The sequence below is a fragment of the Nelumbo nucifera genome, chromosome 1 (genome assembly GCF_055504915.1).
Source record: "Nelumbo nucifera cultivar China Antique chromosome 1, China Antique-T2T, whole genome shotgun sequence".
Taxonomy (NCBI): domain Eukaryota; kingdom Viridiplantae; phylum Streptophyta; class Magnoliopsida; order Proteales; family Nelumbonaceae; genus Nelumbo; species Nelumbo nucifera.
Genome location: NC_142649.1, coordinates 21,076,205 through 21,087,579, shown reverse-complemented (window position 1 = coordinate 21,087,579; position 11,375 = coordinate 21,076,205). Strand labels below are relative to the sequence as shown.

Below are 11,375 nucleotides of genomic sequence, written 5' to 3'. Positions count from 1 at the left end.
CTATTTTGGCCTTAAATTTAGTGTTAAATAATGTATTTATAGGATTTGTATGTATTTCCTTAATGTATCCAGTATCCAAGTGTTTTCATTCATATCTTTTGTCCATATCCATATCCTTATCTGTATCAATATCCAAATTGCCCGATATGATACATGGGGTACTTAAATCCTTATTTTCACAGGATAGACATGCCTAAGACCGATCCCTGCAAATTTTTGAAAAAATAAAACTAAAAAAAGGAGTGTGCCGCTTGAAACACCCTTGTGCATACCGGGTGTATCGATACATTTTTCCCCAATTTCTTTTAGGAATAAAACGTTAACCAGCAATGATGCAAGAGATTGGATATATGTATCATCATATGGTAGGAATATCATCTCTAAAAGAGATCAGTTTCTTGTTTAAACAACACATAAAAGCAACCCCTAGCTAGATGTTTCCCATCAACAGACTTGCATAATACATACAAAAAAGATGTTGATTGTTGTCTAATTACTAAGAAGGTAAGTCAACAAACCCAGTTGCTATTAATTACAAAACGTGCACATGATAATGTGATTTTCCTTTCCAAAAAGAAGCTACATTGTTGTCATTTCCTTCAGTGTTTGATGTGGTAAATCCCATGAAACCGCCTTGTCAATTCTCCTCTAGCTGCTTAAGCATTCTCAGCAACCGCCTTGTCAATTTCACCAACATGATCCCGAAGAATTTTCCACTACAGGAGGATGAGGTGATTTGAATACCATGACCAATTGTCAAAAGGAGATAGAGAAATTATACAACAACAGAGAGAAAATGAATTACCTGATCCATAGTTAGTAAGATACCTGACACAAATATACAATCAAAATCATCACATTTATTGCAAATAGGCAACATAATAGTCAACTTTAAAATCGTTAAATTCAAGTCAAAATTAGGACAGTTAATCAATTTAAGTTGAGAGTCATCAAACACAACCCAAGCTCACACATAACCCAGGCTAGCTCCATGTTTTCAGGAGCTTAAATTGTAATTTCTTGGCCTGCTCCCTTCTTTGTGGGAAGAGAGGATGTTTGTTTTAATGAAATATCATTGTTATTTATCAAAAAAAAAAAAACTAATTTGGAATCATAACTACTTCCTATCAGCCTTATATAAAGATGGGAGAGGGATGCCGTCTTTCTGAAACAAGGCAAAATATTAATATTTAATAAACCAGCCCTACAGGCTTGCTCTTCAGCAAACTGTAAAATAAGCAAGGAAGAGTAATGAGGGAAGTGATCTACTAGGCTTCAGATAAGCGACTGGAGTGAGCTAAGAGAGTGAACAAAGTGAACCATGTTAGCAAGCATAACGAAACAAGCTTTAAGGCCGCAATTCCTGCCTTTCCTCTCGTTTATCTCTGTTTTTCTGTTGTGTCGTGATAGTAAGACCTCGATTTCTTATTGCACCCTAAAGGAGACAAATAAGCTCGTCCCCCCACCCACCCAGTATCCTCTAACAAATGAAAGTTGAAAATTTTTCTCTCTGAAAATAAGAGAGGAGACTAGAAAACCACCCCATGTTTCAGAATTTTGGAAAACACACAACTTCAAAAGCAGCAAAACAATTAAAAAAGAAAAGGGTTGCATGCAAACTGTGACACAAGAAGCACCACAACCCAACCCAATCAAATAAAAAGGGAGCCCACTGCCAACCAGCCAACCAAGAAGAAAAACAGAGGTGTTTTGGCTTGCAAGATCTGTCCTATGTTGATGCCTGGACAATAAGAAAATCAATGAACTCATAAGAGTTGGATGACAAACTAAGTACTCATATTTATGCCAAAAAAGGAGCCACCATTAAAGCATAGTAAGATGTGGAATGCAATCAATCAAAGAAAAAAAGGTTTAATGCACTTTCCCATGGTCAAACTTGAGGATGTGAAGCACTTCATATGGTGACAATATGACACAAAGAACTGCACATTACTCCTCCCCCTCCTTCCACTTTTAGTACTTTCTTCTTTGAAACCTTAGCCTTTCATTCTTTGAGCCTGTGGGGGTATAAAATAGTCTAGGTATGCCCTTTCCCAAAAACCAAACTAGCAACAACAACACAATATCAACCAGACAGACCCCCTACTGGTCATTCCTTCAAACCCTACCTTAGCATCTGCTACACCTTCTTAATAGGGCTTAACTTCTCTTCTCAAACCATAGGGTTCTTCTCCCCAAGTTCACCCAATTATCCAACCCTCCATTACAATCAGTCCTCACACCAAAATCCAAGGTTTTCCTTGACACAAGTTCAAACACTTCCATAACCCCCAATAATCACAACTCACAACAACCGTTTTCTCTTCCTTGAGCAACCAGATGACAACAAACTAAACCCATTCACTCAACAGATAAGAAGACATTAACTGAACAGTAAATTCACAAGCCAAACGAGGCTTTGTATCACAGAAAATGAAAGGGAACAGAAGCCAACAAACAAAACCCAACAAAAAGCATAAGAACTTCCTTTTCCCCGTTAGAAACAGCAGGAACGACGAAATGGGGGAACACTCGAACCTTTCTTCCCTGGCAGTTGCTTTCCATCTTTGACGTAGAACTCTCGAATGTCGACGACGACCTTCCCTTGCCAAGTCCTCACCGAGACTCTCCTGTTCTTCGAAATCTTCACCAAACAAAACCATTCGATCAAAAACAGGAACCGAGTGCCACTGAAAGGTAAAACAATACAACAACAGAGACGGAAATGGAGCGAAATGGAAATAGTAGGAGACCTCGCAAACGACAATGTCGCCAGAGTCGTCAGAGCCTTTCTTGAAGCTCTTCTTGGGTGGCCCCTCAACGGATTCTCCATCAGAGACGCACTCCTCTTCCTTCTTTCCTTTTGTCGACATCCTTCTTCAGCTCTCTCTTTACTGCACCCTATTACAATCTAACCAAACAACAAAAAACAGGAATATATAAATATGTTATAAACAACTAGAAGAACTCTGGATAATGTGAAGAGAGAGAGAGAGAGAGAGAGAGAGAGACTACGAAGTGCAGACCGCAGTCTGCAGAGCAAGTAGGCTTCGTAGTTCAGACTTCAGACAGAGAAAAGTGAGAACAGAGTCTGGAGGGAAAGTCAGGCTCTTGATCTTATTTCTTAAGGCCATGTTTGGTACCGCCGTTTCTGCCGATTCATTTTCATGTTGAAATTGGCCATGCAACGGCCCAACGTTTTATGGGCGTTTCGTCAGGAAACCCGCTTGGCATGCACCCGCTGAACAGGCGGTTTTTTAGTGTTTTGTTAGGAAACCTGTTTGTATGGATGCTAGTCGGGTGGGCCGGGCCGGGTTTTAGTTCAACCCAGGCCTAAGGTCCCGAGCCTGAGGTTAAGCCCGAACTATTCAACCTGAGCTCGATCCGCACTAAAGTTTCACGCATTCGGGTTGGGCTCGAGCCTAGGCCAGGTTCGGATTGATTAATCAATACACACTTAAAATTGATATAGATATATGCATGTATGCAAATATGTGTTTTTATATGCATATCTAAATATGTATAATCGGATTAAATTAAATATTTAGAAACTCAAACTTTTAAGCCAGGCCCAACCCAAAAATCAAAAATCCAAATTCAACCAATGTAGGTTGGGTCAGTCCAACTCAAGTTGGATCCGCCCAAATTGCACTCTACCTGTTTGGCATGCAAGCCACTGAATAGACATGTTTTGAATGTTGTCAGGAAACATATTTGGTAGGTACGTTGGTTTGGCTTTTTGAATGTTTTGGAAGGAAACTCGTTTTTTGACTTTTCAACTTTTAAGTAGGGCTGTCAGGACTTTGAAATACCCAAATCGCCTCCGAATCCAATTACTCCGGTTTTGGATGTTAGAATTTGTATCAGATTAATAATGGGATTGGATGTAGATATAACCCCAACCAATCTTATTAAAATTCGATTATGATAAAATATGTAGACATGTAGATGTTGTATGTAATTATATAAGGTTTATAATTGATTAATTTAATATTTTATACTTTTATACATTTATTATACATATTTAAGTTAGAAGTAATTATTCTTTTTTTGTTTTTTATCATCTTAATATGATTGTGGATTAAAAAAAAACTAGCGGGAGGGTCCCAACGAATGATAAGATAATATACTTTAAAAGTACTTGGTTTATGAAATTAAATGGCAGCTTGGATTGAATTCTATTATAAATAATATGCAATGGGTAATTTGTTCATGAGCTTCAAAAGAAAAATATATAAAGTAAATAATGATAATATTAGTTACCTGATTGATTTATTTAATAGATTTGATTAGAAAAAAGAGAAACAAAGGAAAAATAAATTACCTTCATTAAAATAGAAAATATTGAAATTAAAAAAAAAAAAATAGAAGCCCGACAGTTCTCCTCTCTCTCTCTCTATTATGAAACCAGGTCTCACACAACCTCTCCCCCTCTCCTTCTCTCTCCTTCCTAATTGTGACACTCGGTCGGTCCCAGGCAACCCATCTCTCTCTCTCTCTCTCTCTCTCTCTTTCTCTCTCACACACACACATACACTACCGCTAATGTTTTCAACTTGTTGTTAACCCGTTTGAACCATTACCCAACCATGATTCCGGGCTCAATCCAACCCAGGTGGTTGGATTGTTGACATGTTCAACCTGGTCACTAGGTCATGGGTTATACATTCAATATATTTGCGAACTTTTAAAAGCCATAACTTTGCACTTGGATATCCAATTGGGATAATTCTTTTAAGGGAAATTTAGAGTTCAGTCCACCTTAGAGATTTTTATTGGGTTTTTGGGTTTTATTTACCAACTCCACCTATGATATGATTCACTACCTCCTTTGAATTTTGATTTATTTTCCCACTTGTTACTATTCCAATTGTATTGAAGTTTCTGGGTGGATTGAACAATAAAACCCCCCTTTTTTTTTCTTTAATTTGGGTAACTTTTTGAGATCTATGCTCTCAAGTTGTAGTAGCCTCATAAGCACCTTGTCTTGCTATTTTCACAATAAAAAACCTTTTTTTGGCTCAAATCATAATTTTTAATATTTTTTATAAATAAAAAACTTAAGAGAGAACAGAATAGAAAATAGTTGCAATGAAAATTTGTGAGATTTTGAAGATAAATTTTAAGAGATTTAAAATAATTTTTATTTAAAATCAATTAACTAATTAACACTAGAAATATTATAATATGACACTTGTATTACATATTATATATACTTTTGTATTTATACAATGTATAAAATATATTTGTATACAAAAATAACATAAAATATAAAATATGTCATATATATGTGATAGAGGAATTCATATATATTAATATATACATGTATTTTTATAACAAGAATACAATATAAACATCTATCTATCTATATATTACAAAAATATAATATAATAAATATAGGTCGGATCTAATACAATATGAAAAATGTATTAAATCATTAAAAAGAAAAAAAAACATAATAAGTTTATATGAAGAAAAAAATGAAAGTATTTTTTTCAATTATTTTCATCATATATTAATATATACATGTCTTTTTAAAAATACAAAATAAACATATATACTACAAAAATACTATATATATATATATATATGGGTCTGACTATGATATAGAAAAATATAATATCCAAAAAATATCTGAACAATCAACTAGAATCATAAACGTGATGGTCAATTAAGTGTTATTTATCAAAATTCATAGATGGGTTTTGATTAATCAAAACTCTTTGATACCATGTCTTTTCCACATGGTATATAGATCGGAGTGATCCGAATTTGATCTGTTTTTCCAATCGGATCATATTATCCAATCGGATCCAAAATGCGATGGGAGGTTATTGAATCTGACAAAAAGGATCGGATTCGGATCGATCGCTATGAGTGTGTGCCAGTATGTCATATTGACTATAAATTAGTAAATACCCCAAAATACGAAGAGAGAGTGGGTGGGGAGGGGATGAAGTGAAAAGTTGATGTGATTGAAATGGTGTCATTAGTAAAAATAATATAAATTATATACATCAATTCTTTACCATACGAAGAGACACCGGGTGGGGAGAGAGATGAGGTGAAAATTAATTCTGGGCAATTTTTTGTCCTGAATATCAATAAAAGATAATATTTTTATAAAATAGTTAAAATAAAATAATTTTTTCTAAAAATATTAAAAAAGAACAATGATACCGTTTATCGTCTTCCTCTCCTCTGCCCTGTATTCCTCTGCTAGAAACCCTATATATAACCCCTGTTAGTTCGAGGTTCAAAGAAGAAAAAAAGAAATTAAAATAATCAATTTGCTGACAAAACAGAGATCAACCCAGCCAATCGCCGAGGAAAGGAAGAACGGAAGCATGCCTCGTCTTGGAGCCATGGATCAAATCTTACTGGGAAGAACTGAATTATGCACGAGCAATGATGTCCGGTGAGTGAAATGAGCCACAGATTTCTTATGATTTCCACTTCCACACATCATAAGAAATCTTACTGGATTCGTGGCTCCTTTGATCCGTGGCTCCCAAAGGAACTAAGACTAACTGGATTATGCACGAGTACAGGCTTTCAGAGCCTTAAAGGAAGAACTGGATTCGCACTTGGGCGATGAACAGAGCCATTGCCTCGTCTTCACCGAGGCTTCAAATCCAGCCTCGTCTTCACCGAGGTTTCAAATCCAGTGTATTTGGATGAATACAGGGCGGAAGAGGAAGAACAGTGTCGTTGCCCTTTTTTATATTTTTCAAAAATAAAATTACCTTATTTTGATTATTTTATAAAAATATTATCTTTTATTCATGCCCTTTATCTACTAGAAACCCTTTTTCAAATAAAAAAATTATAAAAACCCTTAGTCTTTTTTAAAATCCACCGTTATAATATTTTTTAATCCTCATATTATCCTTATAATAGTTACTAGCAAGGGAAATCCGTGCTAAGTACGGGTAAAGTAAAAAATTGAAGAAAATTGATGGCAATTACATTGACAGTCTCGGTTCTTAATTCTAAAGAATATAGAATAAAAAATAATTTATATCAATACAATTTTTTAAAGGATAAAGAAGATTATTTATTGGAAAAAGAAAAACTGCATCTTAATATTTCCATTTGTGTAGGTCTCATCCTCACCCCTATGACATTGAAACAACTGCAGTTGTCATTTTCCTCATAATTAGAACCATAAGCACCAGTTCGGCTTTTCCTATCAACCTTTTTTCCTGATTTATGAACAGTATAATCAGATAATTACTTAAAAGATGAAAAAAAACCAACTCTGAGCACATGAAAAAGGCATAACAGAAGAATAAAATAAAAAATAAAAAACAGCAACCTTGAGACACCTCCATTTAGTGAGAAGATGTCGCTTAGGTTGGCCTATATTTACAAAAGAGAAAGCACAAACAGAGAAATTTAAGGTAATCTGTGAAAAGAGAAGAGCTACTTGACACATTAACCTAACTAATAAAGAATTAGTGAAGAAGTCGAAGATAAGAAATCTAATAAAGGGTTCATTTGGTTCATAGTCGGAATCCAAATCGGAATCCCTCATAATGGAAATGGTCTATTCCCCTCACCTGTTTGGTTCAGACTGATTCTGAGGTTGCTAAAATTATGAAAATTGCTAGATAAACCCACCACGATATATACGACGGAAACGCCATTGTACACCATGGAGATCTTTAGCTATAGTTCCTGTGATGGGGTTTGCTGAGACATGTCCTACAACAACAAAAGAAAGCCATGATTAATCTCTGTGAGCCTATTTCTTCCACCTGATCTCACAGGGGTTCCTCTCCGTGCATGATTAAATGTTGCAAAATTGATGGTTTATTTGAGTTCGAAAGCCATGGATGATACCCACCAGAGGTGGAAGGCATTCAGCAGAATGCCTCTTGAGAACAGAGAATCCGCCATGCGTGCTTGTATCAGATGCAGTGAGAACTTTGGAGAAGGAGAACACTTTAGGGCCCATGAGGACACCGAGGGAGAGATTCAAGCAGTCCATGCCGCAGGTTATTGTCATTCTGATGCAAAAATCCAAACGTTAGCCGTATCTAAGACCCAGAAAAGTAGATCAACTGCAACTGCAATCAAACAAGTGAGTATATAAACTATTCTCCAATTTCAGCAAGTCAGTAGGCAACCTTCGTTTCTGGAAGCAGTGTTATTTGAGCGAACACCTCATCTGTTTCCTTTTCCGCCTGTAAACCAAGAAAAAACCAGCCAAGAACGTTATTAGAAAACGAAATAACGATCGCCTCCCACTCGAACTGAAGGTGGGGAGCAGAGAGAGAAAGATACACAGACAGACAGACAGTGAGACAGACCTTTAACTCAACATTTACAACTGTGCACAGAATGTTGGAAGCTATATGTTAGATGAGCATTTTCAGATCATTATCAAGCTTTGAGAAGATCATAGGAATGAAACAGTGAAAGAGATACTGGAGAAACCAGAACCTGCACGATGTGTCCTTGTGGGAGGTAGAAGACCTTCTCACCGACTCGAGGAACAGCGGTGAGGGGGCCGTTCATGCATGCCACAGGTCCAAGTACAATGGATCCTTCTCTTCTGGGATCAGACAAGAAACAGTATTGAGAAAAAAACTGGGAACCATTTTTCAGTGGATCAAATAAGAACAAGGTTATACTCGTCAAAAACATAAAAGCTAGAAAATGGTGATTACTACAAAGTAGAGCAATCCATTACACGAGGCTCAAATGAAACATAGTGAATGACCCAACAGATGACTATATGGGAGTCTGAATTTGACTTTCAGATCATCGAATATTCCGCTAGAAACCAGAAAATCATGCAGCTGGAAATTGAAATCTTAGCTCGAGGAAATGTAATGCAAAATGGAAGCTTTAGACTTCAAAGAAGACAGAAAAACAGCAGCATCTGTAATACAAAGAGATGAACTCTAGTTGAAAATGATTGAGAAGCGGAATCCCAACGAAGCAAAAGAAAATTAAAGCATCGAAATGCAGTGACGCAGGCTCTGTTCATTCAGCAATGAAGAAATATTTGGAGCCTTGAAAATGGGAAAAAGAAACAGAGGAAGGAAGGAAAGAGAAGACACGCAAATGTCATAGTCTTTGATGATCACGAAGAAACTGTTGGAGTCTGTGCAGGAACGGAAGTTGGATTCCCAGAAAGCTCTTGGCTTTTCCAGAGTTCTTGGCTTTTCTAGAGCTCCTGACTCCGACCCAATTCCCGACTGAACAATTCGACCCCAAATTCACCTTCCGTCTTAATCCTCGAAAGCCCGAAATCTGAAATCTTCGCCTGGTAATCTGAACCCAGCAGAACATTTCTCGGCTTTATATCACCATGAATGACCGGAGGATCACACTCCAGATGCAAAAAGGCAAGCGCTCGATCCCAATTCAAGTTGGGCGAGCAGAGCCTTCGCCAAACAGGGATTCCTTCAAGCTCCTGTTGGGCATATACTCATACACAAGAAACCTCCTCTTCTTCTCAACACAATACCCCAAAAGAGAAACAACAAACGGCGACCGCAGCCTGCCGAGAATCTACAACTCATTCTGAAACTCCCTCTCCGCCTGCAATGAAGACACATCGAGCTTCTTAACAGCGACGGACTTCCCATCACGGAGAATACCCCGAAACACCGACCCGGACCCACTTTGCCCAATCAAATTAGCCTCACCGAAATCTTTCGTGACCGACTTCAGCTCCTTACAAGAGAACCTCTGCAACTCCAGCGGAGCGCTGGAAACGAATGGGCTGGTGCGGGAGCGGTCAACGAGGGAGTACCAGAGATAAAACAGGAACAAGACGAGACCAATAAAGAACAAAACTGAAGCCGAGATGGTAAGAGCCAGACAAAGAAGCATGGAGAATGAAAAGTGCCCGTCATGCAAAACACGTATTAGATATCATGCAAGACCTCACGATACACGAACAGCAGCGACGGTAGCTGTTATAGTGGTGGCGGCCTTCCGAAGTCTTCCCTCTCTCTCCCCCAATCTCTCTTCGTCCCCTTCCCCTTTCTCTCCTCCCATTTCTTCTACTCGATTTCCTTTGTTTTCCGTTCGTTGCATGTGAATGATTAGAACCAAATGAGTGGTGGTGAGGGTGCAGATTTGCAAAGTCCTCCCTCTCTCCTCCTATGTTTTCTTGTGCCCTACCCCAATGCTCCAGTTACTCCCACTCTATTCGTAGTCCGGCCCCTCAACGGGGAAGCCATGCTCTCCTATTAAATCACCCGTGTTTGTTTTTGCCAAACAAAGAGTAACGCAGTTGCCGAAATATGTAGTCGGAGGGTCCACCATAGTATATGTCTTTATGATATTTATTGTAAATAAATAAAGTACGTATTTGATTTATGTTATTATGGATATTTGATTTATGTTATTATGGTGTATTTCTGTGTAATATCTTTAAACTAGATACATATGAGACTCATTTTAGTTTAGAATATTTACAGTCGTTGGATAGATCTATGAGGATTTATCCTGCCAAAACTAACACTGATGTACCACCAAATTGGTTGGGGTGGTTTGTCTCAGCTGTCAAGATGAGACCTAAGGTACATGCAGTGTGAGTTTTCTTGAAATTTGAATCGGACCAAAATTCCAGTATTGCCCTGGATCTTAGAGATAGATGGACAAAACTGAAATGTTACACCTGACCCCTAAACTCGATTATGATACTGCACTAGGTGCCGGATTGGGCTGCCTTTAATATACCAATCAGTGAGATCCCTAGAGGGGGTCAAAACCTGGGTATGTTGGGACATGTTAGACAGTTTTGTATGCCTTTAACTTCAATCTAATTTGATGTACTTTTGTTATTTAGTGAAAATAAATAAAGTGCATGTTTGATTCATGTTGTTTGGTATAATTCTGTGTAAGACCCTAAAACTGGACACTTGTAGAGACTCGTGTTAGTTTTAAATATTCACAACCATTGAATAAGTTTGGGGAGATTTATCCTACCAAGGCTGATACTGGTGTGCCATCAAGTGTTGGGATGGCCTGTCTCGGCCACCAGGGTAAGACCCAAGGCACATGCAGTATGGAATTACTTGAATCCTTGAACCGGACCAAATTTCTAATATTGCCCTGGACCTTGGAGATAGATGGGCAAAACTGGAAAGTTACACCTGACCCCTAGACTCAATTATGACACTTCACTAGGTGTCGGATCGAGCTGTCTTTGATATGCCAATCAGTGAGATCCTTAGCGGGGATTAAAACCTGGGTATGTTGGGACAGTCCGAGAATTCATCTGAGTGGGTGATCATAGTGACAGGATCAACCCCTTTGTCGGACAAGGGTAATGATTGGTATTGCACTCTCTCTGATGGAAACCAAACTGCCGGCAGTTGATTTGCAAATGGTTTGCAAACCATTTGTTT

At 37.8% G+C, this 11,375-nt stretch overlaps 2 protein-coding genes across 10 annotated transcripts; both read right to left on the bottom strand.

Moving 5' to 3' along the window:
• Positions 1–342: 342 nt before the first annotated feature.
• LOC104605832 (RNA polymerase II transcriptional coactivator KIWI-like) lies at positions 343–3,178 on the bottom strand. 3 transcript variants are annotated; one of them, XM_010270752.3, is made up of 5 exons: positions 3,027–3,178; positions 2,754–2,911; positions 2,539–2,644; positions 806–828; positions 343–716 (listed from the first exon to the last, which is right to left on the bottom strand). In XM_010270752.3, the coding sequence occupies exons 2-5, from the start codon at positions 2,871–2,873 to the stop codon at positions 657–659; spliced, it is 309 nt and encodes a 102-aa protein (XP_010269054.1). In that variant the 5' UTR covers positions 2,874–2,911; positions 3,027–3,178; the 3' UTR covers positions 343–656. The 3 variants fall into 3 exon arrangements, with proteins under 3 accessions (XP_010269054.1, XP_010269052.1, XP_010269055.1); XM_010270750.3 differs by having other exon boundaries at positions 3,013–3,162; XM_010270753.3 differs by having other exon boundaries at positions 3,016–3,127.
• A 3,751-nt stretch (positions 3,179–6,929) lies between these two features.
• Positions 6,930–10,279, bottom strand: LOC148802990 (auxin response factor 23-like). Of its 7 annotated transcripts, none has more exons than XR_016085638.1 (6): positions 8,699–10,278; positions 8,449–8,560; positions 8,316–8,335; positions 8,133–8,189; positions 7,850–8,012; positions 6,930–7,707 (listed from the first exon to the last, which is right to left on the bottom strand). XR_016085638.1 is itself a non-coding variant. In XM_088903630.1 (5 exons), exons 1-4 carry the CDS (start codon positions 8,716–8,718, stop codon positions 7,950–7,952), a joined length of 252 nt encoding a protein of 83 aa, XP_088759756.1. In that variant the 5' UTR covers positions 8,719–10,279; the 3' UTR covers positions 6,930–7,707; positions 7,850–7,949. The 7 variants fall into 7 exon arrangements, 1 of the variants encoding a protein (XP_088759756.1); XR_016085627.1 differs by having other exon boundaries at positions 6,930–7,205; positions 7,319–7,362; positions 7,563–7,707; positions 8,316–10,273; XR_016085631.1 differs by having other exon boundaries at positions 8,316–8,560.
• Between the last annotated feature and the right edge of the window lie 1,096 nt (positions 10,280–11,375).

What these genes read in the sequence shown, in the direction of transcription:
- LOC104605832 (XM_010270752.3), bottom strand. Translation starts at nt 2,873, where the DNA reads ATGTCGACAAAAGGAAAGAAGGAAGAGGAGTGCGTCTCTGATGGAGAA. An exon ending in GCGACATTGTCGTTTGCGAG is followed by an intron (nt 2,645 to 2,753) that starts GTCTCCTACTAT and finishes TGTTTGGTGAAG; the next exon opens with ATTTCGAAGAACAGGAGAGT. An exon ending in TCTTACTAACTATGGATCAG is followed by an intron (nt 717 to 805) that starts GTAATTCATTTT and finishes ATCCTCCTGTAG; the next exon opens with TGGAAAATTCTTCGGGATCA.
- LOC148802990 (XM_088903630.1), bottom strand. Translation starts at nt 8,718, where the DNA reads ATGTTTCATTTGAGCCTCGT. An exon ending in ATGTTTCATTTGAGCCTCGT is followed by an intron (nt 8,561 to 8,698) that starts GTAATGGATTGC and finishes GTCTGATCCCAG; the next exon opens with AAGAGAAGGATCCATTGTAC. An exon ending in CACTGCTTCCAGAAACGAAG is followed by an intron (nt 8,013 to 8,132) that starts GTTGCCTACTGA and finishes TTTTTGCATCAG; the next exon opens with AATGACAATAACCTGCGGCA.